Raw genomic sequence first — 19,989 nt, forward strand, 5'->3', positions numbered from 1 at the left:
CCCCTAACCCCCCCCCCCCAAAAATGCTCAGAATCATCCGAAATGCTGAGAAAAGTGGTTTTTTGGCTATTTTTTAGAAAATGCATATTTTGCATAATTATGCATAATTATTATAATTCTATTTTGTTTTTCTGGTCCTCTCTGGAACAATACCTACCGCCTCCAAAAAAAAAAAATTAGGATCATAAGTGCATTTTTGCAAAAATGCATGTATTTTGCATAATGCCAAAACATTTCTAAGTCCCAGAAAAAAAAGGTTATAAAGGTGAAAAAATCAAAGATGCTCAGAATCATCTGAAAGGCCGGGAAAAGTGGTTTTTAGCCATTTTTAGAAAAATGCATATTTTGCATAATTTTAATTGTCTGGGATTTTTCCCCTACTCTGAGACAATACCTACCACCTCCAAAAAGAATTAGGATCATAAGTGCTTTAGTTTTTGGTCCCGCTATCTACACTAACTAACACACACGCACACTAACACCACACACACACACATTATGAAAATATATGAGTAGATAATAATGATGCCAAAACCACGCAGTGAGTAAAAAAACCAACTCTTTAATAATAAAAACTCCGTATTAAAGGCAAATCAATGACGGGAAATAAAAAAAAAAACCCAACAACTCACATCTGGTACCCGAGACCTGTTCTGCTCACATTTTAAACCGGTCGCGTTGCCGTATGTTGCACTGAAGACGCCTGCACAAGAAGACCATCACCTCCATGGATCTCCAGATCACGTGCGTCTCCTGAGGGAGCGCTACTAAAGTCACCTATATTAGAAGTCTTGAGTTGTGAGTAGTACCCAGGTGAACCCATGGCCGGGCTCTCCTGGGTTATTCCAGGGGGAACAAAATGTGGCCTTCATGCAGCCATCTTACTCATGTTAGATTGTACTCATACCACTTTTTACAGTACAAAGTGAAACTGACGGGGGTTAATAACTTTTTAGATCAAGGCACAAAGTCCCCGTGTTTAATTTGTCCGTGTATTTACAGTGACGACATCACACGGGACAGTCTCGGGCGGTCTCCTCGGGTAGGGAGTTGATGTGTCGGAGCAACTGGTCACAGTGCAGTGGGCTGCGATGTTTGTCCCTCACAGCCTCCGCTTGCCTCTTCAGCAGTGACGGGTGGACAGAGCTGCCCGTCTTCAGCACCTCTGGACCGACAGACAGACAAAAACAAGCAAGCATGGGGTCAGTGGGAGAAGGTGTGCTGGTGGAAAGTCTGCCAGTACTTTCACGACTGACAGTAGGCCCGCTCTGAGGAAAGTAAAACGCCTCCTTTCGAAGTTCTACTCGAGTACACATGCTGAGGTGTGTGCCATCACATACAATGTCGAAGCAGCATCTAAATTAATCCAGTGTTGAACCTTTTCACAGAAAACCAGTAGAGAAATAAACAGTATGACGCTGTCTTAGAAGTTTAGCATGGTAAATGTATTACATTCAATAAATATTCCAGTTAAGCACTCAATTTCACAACAGAACTTGAGTTAACGTGCTTTGCTGTTGCCCAAATCTAAGGATTATCTGCACAGATGTGGATCCTTACAGATGCCTTAAAGGGGCTGAGAAGTCTTCCACCGCAACCTTGAAACGCACCCAACATGCAAATAGCATGTTGGGTGCAATGGCAATGACCAACAACGAAAACCTCAGCAGAAAGCGCTGCACGTCTCTTTGCTGCCACCAGATGGCGACATTTCTCTTTCCCGGCGTCTCCTCTGACGAGCCCTGGCTTTGAGGTGGAACTTCAGCTGGGCTTCGGGGGGGGGGGGGGGGGTAGTGTTACGGAGTTGGTGTTAACAGCAAATGCTTTAGGACACCTCATGGGGGGGGGGGGGGGAGCGCTGTTCTAGTGGTGACGTCCCCTGTCACGCTGGATGAGTTAGCTCATGTAAACTCAACATCTGATACCTGAAGGAGCCCGCCTTTGTTCCTCAAAGAGACGGAGGGGATTTTTACCGTTTGTGTACACTGTACTGTCTCGGGGTGGAGGTGGAGGTGATGTGGGACTCTGATATAAAAGGAGAACAATGATGACTTGTGAGGACTGGATTCTGCCCATGCCAAAAGTGTGTGTGTGTGTGTGTGTGTGTGTGTGTGTGTGTGTGTGTGTGTGTGTGTGTGTGAGAGACTTAGCAGGTAGCAGATGTGCTGCCAGGATAGTGGGATTACCAGAAAAGGAGGACTTGAGGAGGGAGAGATAAAGAAAGGGAGGGAGAGAGAGAGAGGCGGGGGTGAGTGAGGGTGGGGTGGCGGTGCTGTCCATCATGCTGTCAGGGGAGCTTGCATACATCGAGCCACTTGGCAGATATGCGTTTGAAATCCAAGAACCATAAGAATGGGATCGAGAATAAAAAGGAACTCGAGGAAGAAAAAAAAAAAAGAAGAAAGAGAGGAAGAAAAGAGGTGAAGCAGTGGGTGGGTGAGCGGATGGGGGCCGCGACTTCAAAAGGAGGCCGAGCATGAGTTCGGAATGTGTCCAGATTTGTGGGCACACGGTTTATGGGTGCTGTCAGATCCGTGTGATCGCTCGGCATGATGTGAGATCATCTCGTTTCACCGAGAGACTCCCAATTGTCTGCTATCACTTCCCCACACACACACACACACACACACAGATAATTGGATTCATGAAACTGTGCAACTGATAAACTAGACCTAATGGCCATGCACACTCACGTGGATTTATATTCAGATCTCAATATTGCACAAGACGGATACTAGTCTAGGCTAGTACTAGCCTACTAGTAGGCTAGTACTAGTCACTGCTGATACTAATTTTAATTTGTGTTGGCAAATACCATCCCCCCCCCCTTTTCTCCCCAATTGTATCCAGCCAAAATTTACCCTATTTGTCCGAGCCGATCCGGGGAGGGCTGCAGACTACCACATGCCTCCTCCGATACATATGGAGTCGCCAGCCGCTTCTTTTCACCTGACAGTGAGGGGTTTCACCAGGGGGATGTAGCGCGTGGGCGGATCATACTGCCCCCCCCCCCAACAGGCGCCCTGACCGACCAGAGGAGGGACTAGTGCGGCGACCAGGATATGTACCCACATGCGGCTTCCCACCCGCAGACACGGCCAGTCGTGTCTGTGGGGATGCCCGCCCGAGCCGGGGGTAACACGGGGGGATTCGAACCGGCCCCACAAGTACCATTTACTGTCTGTGAATGTTCTCCTTCATCCAGGTCAGGGTTATCCAAAGGAGTGGAATCAAGTGCAACTGGACTTGGTATAATATCCGTGAAGACGTTTCGCCTCTCATCCAAGAGGCTTCCTCAGTTCGTGCCTTTCTGACTAGACCAAGCTAGTCTGACTGGCTGGTGACGAGACTCGGACTCAGAAACCATTTACTGGTTTTCCTAGACAGCGTAGACTTTGAACCGTTGTTGATCATTTGGAAAAAGCTGACCGGGATATTGTCTGCCCCCCCCCCCCCCCCGTTAAAAGCATGCGAGGCAAAAATCATGCTACGCGAGAAAAACGAGTTGATTTCTTTCCATTTCTTCTCCTTTGAGATGATTATACATCAGCTGGTCGCTAACTTCACCAACGGGTGAGTTTGCACGGAAACAACCGGGCTAAAAACGGACGGAGGGCTGAACTGGCAGAAGCAGATGGAAGGCATTTTTGCACGCTCGGTGAAAAGCATTTTATTTTGCGGCTGTTAGGGCTGATCTGACAACCACTGGGGGGTGAGGGGGGGGGGGTACTTATCGTATCTTTTAAAGAGCTGGTGGAATACAGCAATATGTAGCATAAAACCATCTGGTTACATCTGCTTACCTTTACACACACACACACAATACACAGAACACACACACACACACAAATCATTCAGCGACTAGCCTCGTACCTGAGCGAACCTTCATCCATAAAGTTGATTTAAACCCGCCCCGCAGTCAAGGTCAACAGACACTTAACGACCGGTGGCTACCAACAAAAATGCGTATTGTTCTTGGAAGGGTTTCTCGCGCGTGGGCTACAACTCGCGGTACAAAGCTGCTGGTGCATCTGGTGAGTCTGAGAAAGTACCCCACCCCCCACCCCCCCTCGCGCACATATGAAGATGGGGGCTACCTGGTGAGGCCTCTCGTTTCTGGTGAAGGCATCAGCGCTCACCTGCATCCCGTCAAAAGTAATGACAGCTAACATTCATGCGGTGAGAGAGAGAGAGAGAGAGAGGCAGCTAAGCCCCGGTTACACACTTCAGGAAATGCCGCACCACACTTTCCCATCACCACATATATAAAACACACCCGTGAAGGTACTGTCAAGTCTCTGGGAAAACACCGGGAATTAGGGGAGGAGGAGGAGGAGGAGGGAGAGGGGCGGATAAAAGACAGAGATTATGTGGGATGGGCATGCGGAGGTGTGTGTATGTGCATTTCTAAGTGTTGATGTGGCGTTCCATGTGGTTGTGATTAGGGGGTCCAATCTGAGATGCTCCTTGGAGAGGAGGGAGATCTAAGGGGTGATGATGGAGAGGTGCTGAAGGCTCGCATTAGCTATGGTGACTGCCTACCCTGGGCAGGGCTGGCAGGAGAGGAGGTGGTGGTGGACAGCGGGTACAGGAGACAGACCTTTAATGTGTGTGTGTGTTGCTGAAAAGCAACATCCCTCTCTGTCTCTCACAGACACAGTTCTGTGCACGGACACTGTGTTTCATCAGTACCCGTGAAGTCCACAGCCTCCAACCTGGCCTTGATGGACTTGCTCTGGCAAGCAGGGGTTCTGAAGGAGCTGCTGTCGGTGATGAATTGTGTAGCAGAGTAAGATAATGATGGCCCCTTTGAAAATGGAGCGATGTGGATCTGTTGGCGGCATGCCAGGGTGGAGCTGGCGTTTGATGGGGGGGTCCTCCTTATTTCCCTCTTCCCTCTGCTCGTGGCTGGGCCAGGTCGGGCAGTTCTGCACAACATCACTGCTGGACTGTGGTGTCATCATCGCCTCATATTCGCCATCATCATCCTCATTTGTCTCTTCTTTCAATAAGTTTATCGGATATTCTAGGTCATTTTCCTGGTGTATCATCCTTCTTATTCATTTATGTTATGTATCAGAAGGTAACTGTCTTCCACGTGTTATTTTCACACGCCTACCTACCCCATTTTTAATCGAGTGGAATACCCCTCCATTAAAAATGAGCCAGAAGGCAAAGCTCTCAATTTACCAGTCCATCTTCGTTCCAACCCTCACCTATGGTCATGAGCTTTGGGTAGTGACCGAAAGGGTGAGATCGCAGATACAAGCGGCTGAAATTAGTTTCCTCTGTAGGGTGTCTGGGCTCAGCCTTAGGGTGAGGAGCTCGGACATCTGGAGGGAGCTCGGAGTAGAGCCGCTGCTCCTTCGCATCGAAAGAAGCCAGCTGAGATGGTTTGGGCATCTGATGAGGATGCCTCCTGGGCGCCTTCCTTTGGAGGTTTACTGGGCATGGCCAACTGGGAGGAGACCCCGGGGTAGACCCAGAACTTGCTGGAGGGACTACATGTCTAGTCTGGCCTGGGAACATCTTGGGATCCCCCAGGAGGAGCTGGAGGGCGTTGCCAGGGAGAGGGATGTCTGGAGTGCCCTACTTAGCTTGCTGCCTAGGCGACCCGACCCGGGAGAAGCGGCTGATGGTGGATGAATGAATGAATGAATGGTAAAGAATAAGCTTTGGAATATGAGTTTTGTATCAACAAAGTTTGGGATAGGTTCTAGACAGGGGCTGCTGGTTCAAATTCACTTCCTTGCAAACAATTCCACCCAGGGGGGACACATTTAACAGATAGTAGAGCAGCCTGGCCATCCTAGATTTGGAAGAAGGTCATATCAGTACCAACATCACATGAAAAGGAAGGAAGTCAATCTTTTTAAAAGCGACTCTTTTTGGTCCTACTTTCAGCAAAGCACCGACACGTGCCCGGCCCCGGTCTTGTCTGAATCTCAAAGCAAACACTACGCATCACAGCTCGTCAATGCTCCAACCTACTCCCAAGGACGCCAGTTAAAAGCTTCGCCCCAGCCTCACCTAACACTCGGTCCTGCGCCGAGCTGTCGGGGTCGTCCAGATGCAGGAGGAGCTGCTGGAAGAGGAACTCAAGGTGAGGGCCGTGCAGCTGCCGGTCGTATTCCTGTGTCAGGCTGGACAGCCACCGGTCAAGAGCCTGCAGAGCCACGCCGCGCACCTGTTCACTGCTGTCATCCAGATGCTTCAGCAGCTCTGGAGAGGAAAGAAGAAACAAACGCGTGAACTACCAGCACCGGGTAGAACTCTGAAGTCACGTATTTAAAGATAACTGAACAATTTCTGACGGTTTCTTTTGAAAATAGAGCACGCACCACTTGTGTAAGTGCATGTTGGAGTTATATGATTTTTTTTTTATTTTGATATAACCTTGGGGGTCGTCCCGGGTCGTTTGCATGTCCTCCCCATGTCTGCGGTGGGTTTCCTCCCACAGTCCAAAGACATGTAGGTCAGGTGAATCGGCCGTACTAAGTTGTCCCTATTGTGAATGTGTGTGTGTTGGCCCTGTTATGGCCTGGCGGCCTGTCCAGGGTGTCTCCCTGCCTGCCGCCCAATGAATGCTGGGATAGGCTCCAGCATCCCCGCGACCCTGGGTAGGATAAGCGGTTTGGATAATGGATGGATGGATAATTTTGATGTACTTGATTAATCCCCGTGGGGAATTCCTCCCTGCGCCTAACCCATCTTAGCTAGGAGCAGTGGGCCGCCGCCGTGCAGTGCCCGGGGACCAACTCCAGTTCTTCTTTTCATTGCCTCGGGTCAGGGGCACAGACAGGAGTATTAACCCTAACATAGATGTCTTTTTGATGGTGGGGGAAACCGGAGCACCCAGAGAAAACCCACCGCAGACACGGGGAGAACATGCAAACTCCACACAAAGGACCTGGGATGGCCTGGGATTCGAACCCAGGACCTTCTTGCTGTGAGGCAACAGTGCTAACCACTGGGCCACTGTGCCGCCCAGTGGTGAGCGATGCAAACTCCACACAGAGGACGACCTGGGATGACACCCCCCCCCCCCCCCAAGGTTGGACAACCCCGGGTTCGAACCCAGGACCTTCTTGCTGTGAGGCGACAGCGCTAACCACTGGGCCACCATGCCACCCAAATGATAATGGTTAGAATGGTAAATCCAGGGTCCCTACTCTTTTTAAGAAATCTTTTTCCAGGACGTTCCAAGGACATTTTCCATGACTTTAGCTTGGATATGCGTGACAGCCTTTGCTCATGGAAGGTCATATTATCCAGTATCAACTATCAGCGGAAGCTTCGGCAGTCGGCTAGCAAGCAGCTTTCAACTGGTCACTGAATAGATCCCCCAAACTTCTTGCACTGATGTGCAATCTCAGTTGCTAAGTTGGCCAAAATAAACAATTTCATAACCTCAATTTATGGTTTTCCATGACATCAACAATATCTCCAGGACATCTGATAAATGCTATAATTTTCAGTGTTTTCCATGACTAGGAAACTAGTCTATAAATTTAAATAGGCTCATATTTTTTCCAGGACATGAGGAAACCTTGTAAAGCCAGTCGTTTTGCTAGATATTGCGATCATGATTGCCAGTCACCATTACTTATCTTGACGGTTTGAGGAAACAATATAATTGTTAAATATAACAATATTTAACAATGACGTATAAAGATTATATACCACAACATGTGAGCTTTTTGCATTCAGTAAATAGCTCATCGATTGTGCAGCCCAAGAAAACCCATAGATTTCAACACAGCGCAACAAACTGTGCACGTGTGTGTGAGGCTATGCAAGGCCGTCCGTTACCGGGGTAGATTTTGTTGAGCGCGTCAGGGTGCAGGCGAGGTCCGATGAGTCTGAGCATAACAGCGAGGGACCGACAGGCAAACGTTCTGGCCGTCTGGGAGTCCTCCTCTAAAGCGGATAACACCTGGGGGCTCAGCTTCTCGTGCACGCTCAGCAACTGGAAAGGAACAAGCAAAGGAGCCCTCTGAGAGACTAGTGAATGCCACCGCCAAAGATACGGCACGAACTCGATGCTGACGTCGCACCGCCTGCAGCTCTTCAAACGGCTGCGGCAGAAGAAGTCCATTCCCTAGTTCACGTGAGCAAGTAACGTTACTCTGCGGTGGGATACTGCTTTTCAGTTTTAGTCTACTCGTCTACAGAGGCCGAGTGTATTCCTTTATCCACCAAGACCGGGGACCTGCGGTAGCATTCCCTTCCATACTTCGGTTTCTTAAAACCAGGATCTAAAAATTACATTTCAAACACATTACGAATAAAGTAGAAAAAGTAATCCCAGGTAATATTACTTTTATGAGAAGTAATTTGGCCTTTATAAATATCAACAGCTGGGGGAATAATCTTCAATATTGAGGGTGACAACAGGACTCCAGGGAGGCAACAGACCGGCCCTGAAACTTTATGGGGGTTGTATACGTCTGGAAATGTGAATTTATTTTGTTTTATCCATTTCTTCAACAACAAAAGTGGAAAAGCTGCCGTACTTGTGAGCGATGTGCGTTCACATTAGTTTCGGGTCGTGTGTTTTTTCCGTGTTGGCTGTGGGTCGGTGCGGACACGCTGCATGCAGCCCCGAAACCCCAGAGGTCCAGCACGGTTAGATGATCATCGCAGATTAAACTGGGGAATGGACGGACTGTGGATGTGTAGGTAATGGTTAAACCTGCTGTCGCCCTGTCTGTTTGCTATCGTAACTGTCCAGGCCAAAAAAATTAAAAAAAGCTGAAAAAGTGAGGAGGTGAGGGAGAGGAGGAGTGAGAGGGAGGAGAAAGATTTGGCACGGCGCTGATCCGGCATTACATCAGTGACAATCTGAGGGTGCCAAGTGTAACTGGAGCAGCTAATTGTTTTCACAGGAAGGGGTATAGGAACAATGTCCTTCTGACTGCAAGGCTGGTCAAGATGCCTTTGGAAATGTTCTCACACACAGACACGGACACACACTTGTTTTTGTACTTGTAAGGACAAAACTGTTGATTTCATTCCCTCGCTCTTAGCCCACATTCTAGCTTCTCAATGCTAACCATCCCTCCAACCTCCCCATCTACTGAAATCCCTCCAACCTCCCCATCTACTGACATTCCTCCAGCCTCCCCATCTACTGACATTCCTCCAGCCTCCCCATCTACTGACATCCCTCCAGCCTCCCCATCTACTGACAAGACTTTAAAGTCAACCCAAATCCTACCGCTGAGACACCCCCCCCCGTCCTTTTTCCTTTACTTGAGAGGACCCGTGTGCATACAAACACACACGCACACACACACACACACACACACACACACACACACACACGCGTACATCACACATAGTCAAACACACACACGTACATTACACAGTCTCTCTCACACACACGCGTACATCACACATAGTCTGACACACACATTACACACACACACATGTACATTACACACACACACAGTCTCTCAGCTATTTGCTGCTCCTTGTAGTTAGAAGATGTGTGACCAGAGGAGGCGTGTGAGCTGACTTTGACTGGCTGTTCCACACACACGCAAGGGCAAACACAGCAAGAGCCCTGTGTGTTTGTGTGACTGGGCACACACCAGAGGCAGGTGCAAGGGCGTGTCGCAGTGATAGTTCCAACACACAATAACGCTCCAGCACAGAGGAAGTATTGTTCCACGGGGGACAAAGGTATGTGAACCCGCTCGCCCCCACATACACCTGCTACCCGGCCTCGGCCAAGTCTTCTGGCAGAGCACAGCAAGATGGCGGACGGTATATTTTAGTGAGTGGCCGTGTGGGACCGACTATATTGATGTGAAATGGACTAAACAGGACAGCTTAATGTCATCTCCTGAAGGGCTGGAAGAATGTGCAGCAACATCTTTTCCTTTACACCTGAAATCGCGGGGAAGTGCTTCTGCAGACAGCAGCTCTGGACGCTCTCTGTTGAAGCGAGTCCATGTCCAGCGCGGGCTCATCTGTCTAGCACTGTGTGCATTTGTATGTGCGTACCTGTCCAGGTGAGATGCTCCCTCCATGCAGCAGGGCCAGCAGGCAGCTGAGGGCTGCGGTGCGGATGGCCGCTGCTGTGCGGCCGGCGTGCCACACCAGGTTCGGGAGCAGCACGTCACACAGGAACCTCTCCGACAGGTCACTGAAACGCCTAGAGAGAGAGAGAGTGGAGAGATGGGGGTGGGGGCAGTAGCGGGGGAAGGAACAAGAGATGTATTTTGCTCTCACTTTGAGAAATTGGGCCGTTTGCTATGAAGGGTGACCATGAGCCGACTTCACAACCGTTTTTCTATTTGTTTTATTTAGAGAGGCAGCCAGGAGGAGGAGGAGGGAAGAAGGAGAGTCAAAAACACGTGTCCTTAATTTTCCCTCTTCCCCCCTTTTTGCAATACAGCTTGCACTCGGTGAAATCCTCTCACACTCCTATTGGGTTTGGTGACTGACTTAGCAACTACATTCTGCTGTGGGACCAGTGGCTTCCAGAACACTCTATAACTCTCGGTAGCTGTCATTAACTTTTGGCTGCTTCCTAGACCTGTATTCAGCGTAGCATCCCTGTGGGCTCGTGCGGGGATCAAATGTTCTTTGGAGCGTCTCTGCCAATAGGGGGAGCCTAAATCTCACTGTTTGAGCCAGGCAGGGGTTGCTGATGAGTGAGCTCATTGTGTTCCTTCCACGGGGTTATGGAAAGCCTGTCAAAATACTCCTCTGCTAAGACAATCAAAGGCATATTACCACATCACAGTGACAAGGCCAGAAGAAGAAGATCTCATTTTCCTTTGTGAGGGGAAACACTGATTTCTGTCCGCCGTATCAAGAGAGTGCAGGGGGGCATCCTCCTTTCTCACATATCACATTCCTCCTCCTCGCATTTCACCCTCACCTTCTAATCACAGACCATGGATCCACATGAAACAAAGGCAGTATGTATGCAAGTGTGTGTGTGTTTGTATATGAAAGACACTCACGAACGCAAACTCCCTTTCCTTTCTCCCGGTGCTGAAGATGAGCTGTCATTATGTCATTTCGGTGGCAGAACAAAGAGCGGAGGGTTTCTGTAAAACCATCATTGTCTCCTTGATGACTCCAGGCTCGTGTGTGTGGCCTACAATCTGCTGAGCAATGATTGCAAAGGAGGGAGCCGTAAATTGCGAACTGGGGGGGGGGATAAGTATGAATGGAAACATTAATGTACGCCACAGAACCCTCGCATAAGTTAAGCATTTCGTTTGAAGCCTTTTGAAGGTGTAATATGATTTCTGTCTCCCGATAGTCCTATGATTACCTGGGAGATAGGGACTGGGAATGAAAGGAGCCGTTCGCGGCGCAGGTGGCCGGTTTAGAGAGAATCGACGAGAAGACAGTGACTTCTTTTGTCTGATGTGCTCATTTATGGATGAGATGAAGCGATGGATGTCGAAAGCCAAGTTTCCGGTCGCCAGGTTTTTGTTTAGAGGTGGGGTAATATTTCAGCTTCAGGTTAGTTCCTGTTGTGCAGAAGAGTTCCTTTTCTCTAGAGTGATGCCAGTTTTTCTGTATGAAGGAGTTCTTCCCTTCTTGCTCCTATGAGATTATACTTTTCTATCCATCTTATTTTATTTATTTCCCCCCCCCTTTCCCCCCAATTGTATCTAGCCAATTACCCCACTCTTCCGAGACTTCCCGGTCGCTGCTCCACCCCTCTCTGCCGATCTGGGGAGGGCTGTAGACTACCACATGCCTCCTCCGACACACGTGGAGTCGCCAGCCGCTTCTTTTCACCAGACAGTGAGGAGTTTCGCCAGGGGAACCTAGCGTGTGGGAGGATCGCGCTATTCCCCCCCAGTTCCCACTCCATCCCGAACAGGCACCCCGACTGACCAGAGGGATTGCTAGTGCAGCGACCAGGACACATACCCACATCCGGCTTCCCGACCAAGCCGGAAGTAACACGGGGATTCGAACCGTTGATCCACGTGTTGGTAGACAACGGAATAGACTGCCACGCAACCCAGACGCCCCTCTATCCGTCTTCCTTACGACATGTTCAGATCGGTTGCAGGTAAACTTGTTGTGTATAGCCGTCGCCACGCCATCCCGTGCCTGGGCTTTGCTGTTTTGATTGAAGAGGACAACTGCTGTGACAGCAAGGAGCCGGCTTCCAATGTTAACGCATTCCCCCACATTAGAGTTTGGAGCCCGGGGTGAGAGATGCACAGCTGAGGGCTTGAAGGGGACCTTGGGTGGGGCGGGAGGGATCAGAGAGGAATAACGCACCAAAGTGAGCTGCTCTAAGTGTGTCAGCTCAGCTTAGACACCCTTGTTGTCCCAAACTCATACCTCATTCAGCTCCTCCGTCTCACCTTCTGTCAGCAAGATAACCGTTGGGGTTCAGAGAAGAGCGAGGCAGTGATCGTGCAAGGTGACACTCAATCAGTGATTCAGGATGCCGGTGTGCGTGCCGGTATGCGAGTTAGACTTGATCTCGCTGAAACCCCAAGAGGCTGATTCATCTTCCAGTGGGCCTACTTAACCTCCAGGTGGTGAGAGACAACTGAAGTGTGGAATGGGTATTTCAGTCTGTAAATTACCATTAACTGCGCGTTGCTGAGGGTCCTGGGTTCAATTCCAGTCCATCTGTGTGGAGTTTATATGTTCTCCCTGTGCTTGCGTGGGTTCCCTCTGTGTACTCTGGTTCCCTCCCACAGTCCAGAAGACCCAGTCTTCAGGGACCCCCTGTACTGCTGGTTTTCTCTTCTATCAGGTAGTTAATTACACTCACCTGCTGTGATTAGATGGCTGGAATGCCTGACACAGGAAGTGAGTGTAATTAACAATCTGGTAGAACAGAAAACCAGGGGTACAGGAGGTCCCTGAGGACTGCGTTGAGAACCACTGTGTTAGATGATTTGAGTCTCTAAATTACCTATAGGTGTGAGTGATGTGTACGTGACTGTGTGTGGGCCGTGGGACGGACTGGCAACCCGTCCAGGGTGTCTCCCTGCCTGCTGGGATAGGCTCTAGCCTCCTGGATTAAGCAGGTATAGATAATGGATGGATTTGCACAATTGTGACAAGTGACAGTGACTTATGGGGGTCAGATGTTGCCCTATCATTCACTCTGAATAAACCTTGGGCCTGAGGGGCTGGATCAGGCCTAGAGTTGACTTACACTGATTTGGTGGCGGTACACTGTTGTGTGTGTTCTCAGAAGAGGTTCCCTTGTTCCTCTATGTGTGTGCGCTGTTCTGAAGAGGGTCCCTTGTAGTGGTTTTTTGTGTATTGTATGTGCATATGTGTCAATATGTGAGGGGTCAATATGTGTGTGTTTTTTGAAGCGGGTCATACAGGGATGAGGAGGTTAACCCTGCAGGTTAACAAGGGGTAGAGTAAGAACATGAGCTGAATATGTGACACCGTAATGGACTTGGGCTCTTACTCTCAAAACGATGCCTGGAGACGTTGCTTAGTGTAAATTGCTGCAATGAAAAGCTGCTGGAATCTTCTTTTTTCTTTACTCCCTCTTTCTCCCCAATTGTATCCGGCCAATTACCCCATTCTTCTGAGCCGATCCGGGGAGGGCTGCAGACTACCACGTACCTCCTCCAATACATGTGGATTTGCCAGCTGCTTCTTTTCACCTGACAGTGAGGAGTTTCACCAGGGAGACATAGCGCGTGGGAGGATCACGCTGTGTCCCCCCCCCGAACAGGCACCCCAACTGACCAGAGGAGCCGCTAGTGCAGCGACCACAACACATACCCACATCTGGCTTCCCACCTGCAGACACGGCAAATTGTCTATAGGGACCAAGCCGGAGGTAACATGGGGATTCGAACCGGCGATCCCCATGTTGGTAGGCAATGGAATAGACCACTACGCTACCCGGACACCCAGCTGCTGGAATCTTAACCTGTGATACAGCCTAGTGTGAATGGGTATTTGTATATGGGTGTGGCAGTTTGAGGAGTAATCCTTTAACTCTGAAACATAAGACTCTCTCGCTGCTGCTCCACCCACTAGAAAGGCATCTTTAAGTCCAGTTCAATCTCTCAGCAGTGGTTTTTCTTTGTGTGTGTGTCTGTACGCATGTGTATGCCTTTTTACCCCTGGGAGTCAAGTGTGTTGGCTGCATCCATAAACAGTTTGGCCAACGTGGGGAAGATGCTCAGCCTCAGTTCTGGGTCCCTGTCTGGGTGGAGGCAGCTTTGGAGCAAGGGCATGAGCTGGGTAAGAAACTCCCCTATCACCGGACCTAAGACAAACACACACACACATTAGTATGTCTGACTGTTCATTCTGTTAATTCCTCATGTTCAGTGTATTTAGTACGGGCCTAACCTTAGTTGTAGGATGTTGATATTTCAAAGAGAAGCCAACAAAATGTGGTCCTCAGAAGGATATGAGGGCCCAAGGTCAATAAAGAACAAGAAGAAAAGTTTTTTTTTAACTAGTGACGGTGGCCAGACAACTGTTGATACTGAAACATCTATGGAATGGTCAGACGGTGACACACTGCTCAGAGGAAATGAGAAATAGAAAGGTTCTTTCTGTGAACGAGGGTTTCTATATCGGTACCCATTACAGGAAAAATGGGAAATTCACAGCGAAAGTATTCCCAGTTACGCACGCACACACTGTCTCACCACATATTTACACAGCCATACTATCTAGTGATTTGTGTGTGTGTGTGTGTGTGTGTGTTCTTGTGTACTGAGAGTCCATGCCCAGTGTAGGCTTAACGTTGCCGACATGAGAGGAGACGTAGGAAGTAATGAGGCACATCAAAGGTGGTGGTCGGTGGAGTGAAAAGATGGAAAATAAAACGGCGTCAAACAGAATCAAAACGAGAATGAGACCAAATCGGAGAAAGAAAGAGAAAAGAGACAGCGAAAAGGTATTTCATCTGCTGGGAATGTGTGAATCAAAGGGTGTGCCCTATCAGCCAGAGGTGTGAGAGAGACAAAATCTTGGCGCCATTTCCTCATGCTGACCACGTATATGAGAGTACAGTGCTGAGGTATCCACTAGACTGACTGACTCACACACACACACACACAGACTTGCTAACCTTGATTGCAGGATACGAGATTTTTGTGCAAGTGCCGGTATGTGTGTCTGTGAGAGAACAAGGGAGGCAGGCATGGGCACATTGTGCCAGACCAGACACAATGGGATAACACATTCTCACACCATCTGAAGGAAAAGACAAACACTGTGAGGAGGATATGAGGGGGCAATATTTAGCCCCGTCTCTGAAAAACAGACAGAATGTGGGCATAAGTGATGAGCAAGCAGAACGTGTAATCCTCAGTTGTCAAATAAGCTACAGGAAGGTGACTTGACTGAATCACATCCACATCAAACACAATGATCATCCACTCTGTTCTGCTGCCAAAAAGGTTATAGCTCCAAATATTTACCCAAGGGGGCCTTAGTGGACTATTCAGCACACACACACACACACAGAGGCTGAGCTTCAAAGAGGCCTGGATCAGGAGAAGGTCAAGAGCAGGCAGCTGTGGTGCTGTTTGATGTCGTGACCTGTGCTGGGCTCGCTGGCTGGACTTAGACTGGACTGGTCACTTAGCACTGGGAGCGAGGCAGATTAGTAGGGAATACCTCAGCTGCTCATTCAATTAGAGTGAGGAGGAGGAGGAGGGGGGCAGAGAGAGAGAGAAAGTCACAGAGATGGGGAGAAAGACATACAAAGAACTAGGAGACTACTAAGAGACTTAGAAAGAGAGCGAAGGAGAAAGAGAGCGAAGGAGAAGATGAAAGTGTAGGGGAGGTGCTGATTATGGAGGATTACAGAGGATAGACTCAGAAAAAGTCAAGTCACAGCACTAAAGAGTAATTCACAGCCCTGTAAACCCACGAACCAACCACCAAACCCCTTTAGAGTGTTATGAGACAGACAGACAGGCAGCCAGCCTAACTGACTGACAAACACTTGGGGATTTACAACAGCCACAAAGCAAACCGGTGCTAATGACAGCCGTGTGCATGGATATAGGTTTCGACGTATAGTGGGATAAACAAAATGACAGGGTCTGTTGCTGTATTCTTGAGGGACTTTGATTAAGGTCATTCACTATGTCTCCAGTTCAAACTGTAAAGAACGATGGAGAGTGGGGTTGAGAGTTGGGGTTGCACCAAACGTGAATGAAATTGCTGACTGATAATTAACTGCCCCACCGGACCAAAATGAAGAAAAAAGGTATCATTGGGCAATTTAGTTCAGCAGACAAGACTGAAGGCCACATTTCCTCTGTAGCTCCAAATACTACACACAGCGTAACAACTGGTCCGTCTTCCAGCCTGTTTCAAATGAGCAAAACTTAAGCAAATCTGCTCTGGTGATGTCCTGTGCACATGCCGTCTCTCACCTGACTGTACAGCTATGACCTGCAGTTGCAGCCTCTGTGGGGAGTAAACGGACCAGTTGTTGACAGAGGCAGCCAGCCAATCCAGCAGCTGGCCCATGTGCTGCCTATACAGCTCCACCACCGAGGCTAGGCCCTGCACCCGGCAGAGCCACCGCACACTCGCCAATGCCTGGTTGGGGGGGTGGGGGGTGGAGGTGAGAGATGAGGAGACTGGGATGAGGGCAGAGAAACAAGTGGCAATATACATTTCATTCGGGGTCCTTTTTTTTTTTTATACCTAATTTCAAAGAATACAGAATTTATTAAAATATGAAGCAGAGAGAGAGAGAGAGGTCAGGGGGAGAGGTCAGGGAGAGAGCGAGAGAAAGGTCAAATGGGAGGGAGGTGAGAGGCAGTGGAAAAAAAAAAAGAGCCTAAACTTGGGTGGGACGAACGAGAGCGAGTGATCACTGCACAGGATGTAGCGAGTAAACCGAAAAAACCACAGCTTCATTCTTGTACCTTCGCGCTCCAGCGAGAGGCGCAAACCGTTGCGTGAAAACCATGGGAAGAACAACAACAGTGCAGACATGACAATGTATAAAGCCACTTAGTAACACAAACACCCCCAGATACACAGGAAGTCACATGGATGCCGACAGACAGACACACACACACACACACACACAAAACAATAAAAGCTCAGCTGAAAGGAAAGGCCAGGAAGAAGAGATAGAAGAGTAAATATATGGCTGACTCCTTGGGGCGAGGGAAATGACCACGAGGGCACTTCATAGTCCCCTTCATAGTCCCTGTGGGATTGACAGGGACATAGACAATGTCTGATTCACGGCTGACCCCCCTCCCTTCCCCTCCCAGAAGAGAGTTGGACAACTCTGAGCTGTCCTCTGATGGGAAAAACGAGCTTTTTTCTTTCTGGGAAAACGAGCTCCGCTTTTCCTCTATGTCCGGGAATGCCCGAGGCCATTCTCACCCCTCCCACCCTCTGTCTCCTGTCCTTGTACCTCACCCTGCACCCCCCCCACTGGTTCTGTCCCCTTCTTAAGAGTCTGGGTTCTGACTCCTTCTGTCACTGGTCAGTGTCTGGACACAAAAATAAACAAAAGTACGCATGCTTGCAGACACACGGTCACATGCACAAATGTGAAACACACACCCGCCCGCATGCACAGACACACACTGGTGACCCGTGTTGTGTCTGGTAGGCCTCAGTGCCAATCCTTTCCGCTCCTCTCCCTGTCATTAGCCTCCTGAAAGACAGAAAGACAGACGGCGAGGCCTGAATAAAGAAGTTAGCCAGTGGTGCAAGCCTCGCAGACAGTTGTCATTATTTCCCCTCTTTGTTCCAAGGTTGACCACAGGGTGAGTGGCCTTCACCACACGCGCTTGCAGCAAGTCATGGCTGCTGCACGAGAAGGCACGGTGGAGCGGGGATGGGCCGATGATGTAGACGCATGGAAACATAGGCGCTCACACACCTGCTGTTAGCGCTGCACCTCACGCCTCTCTCCGTCTCTCTCTCTCTCTCTTCCTTGTTCTGTGTCTCCCCGCCCGCCTCCTTTCACCCTGGGCTGGATTTAAAGTTCCGCTCCAAAGGTGCAATTTAAGCTCCCCCTGGCTAAGTGGGTAATTATACTGTTGGCCGTGCCCACTTTGAACCCGGACAAACACTCGCATTCCTCGAATAGCTCCCTCGCTTTACGAAACCTGCTTACCTTTCTAATAAAAAAAAAAGAGAGAGAAGGATGGAGGGGAAAAAAGAAAAAATGGGGGGGGGAATGGCTAAAAGAGCGCCCTGTCAGTGTGGAGTTGAAGAATTACATGGGTGAGGTGGATTATGGGTTATAAACTTCTTGCCCACGGGAGAAAACTGACAGCAGAGTGGCAGAGAGGATTCTGGGATGGTTTGTTCATGTGGATGATTTGGACTGTCAAAAGATCTAATGGTTTACACAAGTATTCCAGCGGCAGAAATGTGTGTGTGTGTGTGTGTTCTCTTACCTTATCACTAAGCAGTGGCTCAGTAGACAAGCTCTGAACAGTGACCAGCACCTGTAGCACTGCAGACTGACTGACGCCACAGTCTGCCTCACACTGTTGGAGCAGCACATCCACACAGGCCAGCAACTGCTCCAAATATGCAACCTGGGACAAAGACGGGGGGGGGGGGGGTTAGTAAGGGAGAATGGGGATGAGAGAGAACGAAAGACACAGATAACTGTCAAGCTGATCACAACTGAACACAAGCAAACTTTAAATCCCCCCCCCCCCATCCCGAAACACCCAGGAGTTACAGCTACCCATCCATGAACCTGCTATGCCTTCTCCTTCCTCCTCTTCCTCTGACCTGCTCCCCCCTCTCCCTTGTCTCTCACAGTACAGTGTCTCCCAAAGCTGCGTCTTACTCAACACAACCTTCTCGACCGTAAACGCTCTTAAATTACTTCTCGCCCCCTGACAATAAGCCGGACTAGCCCTGGGGAGCATCGCACACAGGTGACTGACAAGATAACCGACTGTGACGGGATGTATTTTTTTTCCCTCCTCCAGGCATTGTGCATGAGATTACCATCACTTTTTTTTTTCTGCGGGGGTGTCACAATGAGCTCATGTTTAGACACAGGCCAGCGGCTCAGGCTAATTTCCATCCCCATCACTGGGATCACAGGCCCCTTTTCCTTGTTCTTCCCTTGGCCTGTCATTAGGGCTGGGGAGGGGGAGGCTGAGGGGAGAGTGAGAGAGAGAGGTGGAGGAGTGGAGGGTTTGTACGTGTACAGTATGTGTGAGTTTGGCTGTGTGGAATTCGGGGTGTAGCGCCCCTCCCGGTGTTTGCTTAGGTTATGGTGATGATGGTGAAGAGTTGGGAGCAAGGACATGAGAATGTGTGTTTTTAAGTGCGTCTACTCACAGCACAACCCCCCCCCCCCCCCCAACATTCCCTGCAGTTGGACGGCTGACCGTCTTTGGGGTGGTCACTAGGGGGCGCACTACCTCTTCCCAAACTTGAGCAGCTGCAGCGCGGTATGCCACTGGTGCAAAGGAGAGGGGAAAAAAAAAAGAGGTAGGCCAAATGAATATGACCACAGCACTACAAGAAGCTGAACTGCTGGGGAGGACAGGGGAGTTCCAGGCTATGAGAAACACGAGTAAATGTGTTTATCTTACAAGAGAAACGACTGCAGGGCAAGGGGGGGGGCGCATTCACACAAGTACACACACGAGCAGCGTGTCCGCAGCGGCTTATATCCGTCTGGATCCAAAGAGTTTTGTTGTTTTTTTACAGCATGGAAGTACGTGTTCTTGAGGCGGCACTTCTTAGCAGTACTCGCTGTCAGAGACACCCCAGCACCTAACAGGGTCCTCCCCCCCCCCCCCCCCCCCACTGATCCATACACGTTTACTGGCGGTTGTCACAGACATGAGGACGGCGGTAACGGGACAGGCTCACACACACACACACACTGTACACAGTCAGAAAAACAACCATTAGGTCTGGGCGAGCGAGCGAGTGGGGAAAAAAAGGGGTGTAGTGTAATGATTAGGTGGACACCTGGTGGCTGGTGAGATACACCTGGTTTCATTGGCCTGGGCACGCTCCAGAAGCCTCGTT

At 49.5% G+C, this 19,989-nt stretch overlaps 1 protein-coding gene across 1 annotated transcript in view; it reads right to left on the reverse strand.

Annotated features, from left to right (window-relative positions):
* Nucleotides 1-581: 581 nt before the first annotated feature.
* The window catches only part of LOC130120036 (dynein axonemal assembly factor 5-like), a 37,117-nt gene continuing 17,709 nt past the window's right edge, over nt 582-19,989 (reverse strand). The window contains 7 exon segments of the mRNA XM_056288649.1: nt 582-1,165; nt 6,031-6,222; nt 7,813-7,969; nt 10,012-10,162; nt 14,098-14,245; nt 16,380-16,548; nt 18,381-18,524. Of these exon segments, the coding sequence (XP_056144624.1) occupies nt 1,011-1,165; nt 6,031-6,222; nt 7,813-7,969; nt 10,012-10,162; nt 14,098-14,245; nt 16,380-16,548; nt 18,381-18,524 (1,116 nt within the window). The 3' untranslated portion in view covers nt 582-1,010.

Source organism: Lampris incognitus, chromosome 10, assembly GCF_029633865.1.
Source record: "Lampris incognitus isolate fLamInc1 chromosome 10, fLamInc1.hap2, whole genome shotgun sequence".
Lineage (NCBI taxonomy): Eukaryota > Metazoa > Chordata > Actinopteri > Lampriformes > Lampridae > Lampris > Lampris incognitus.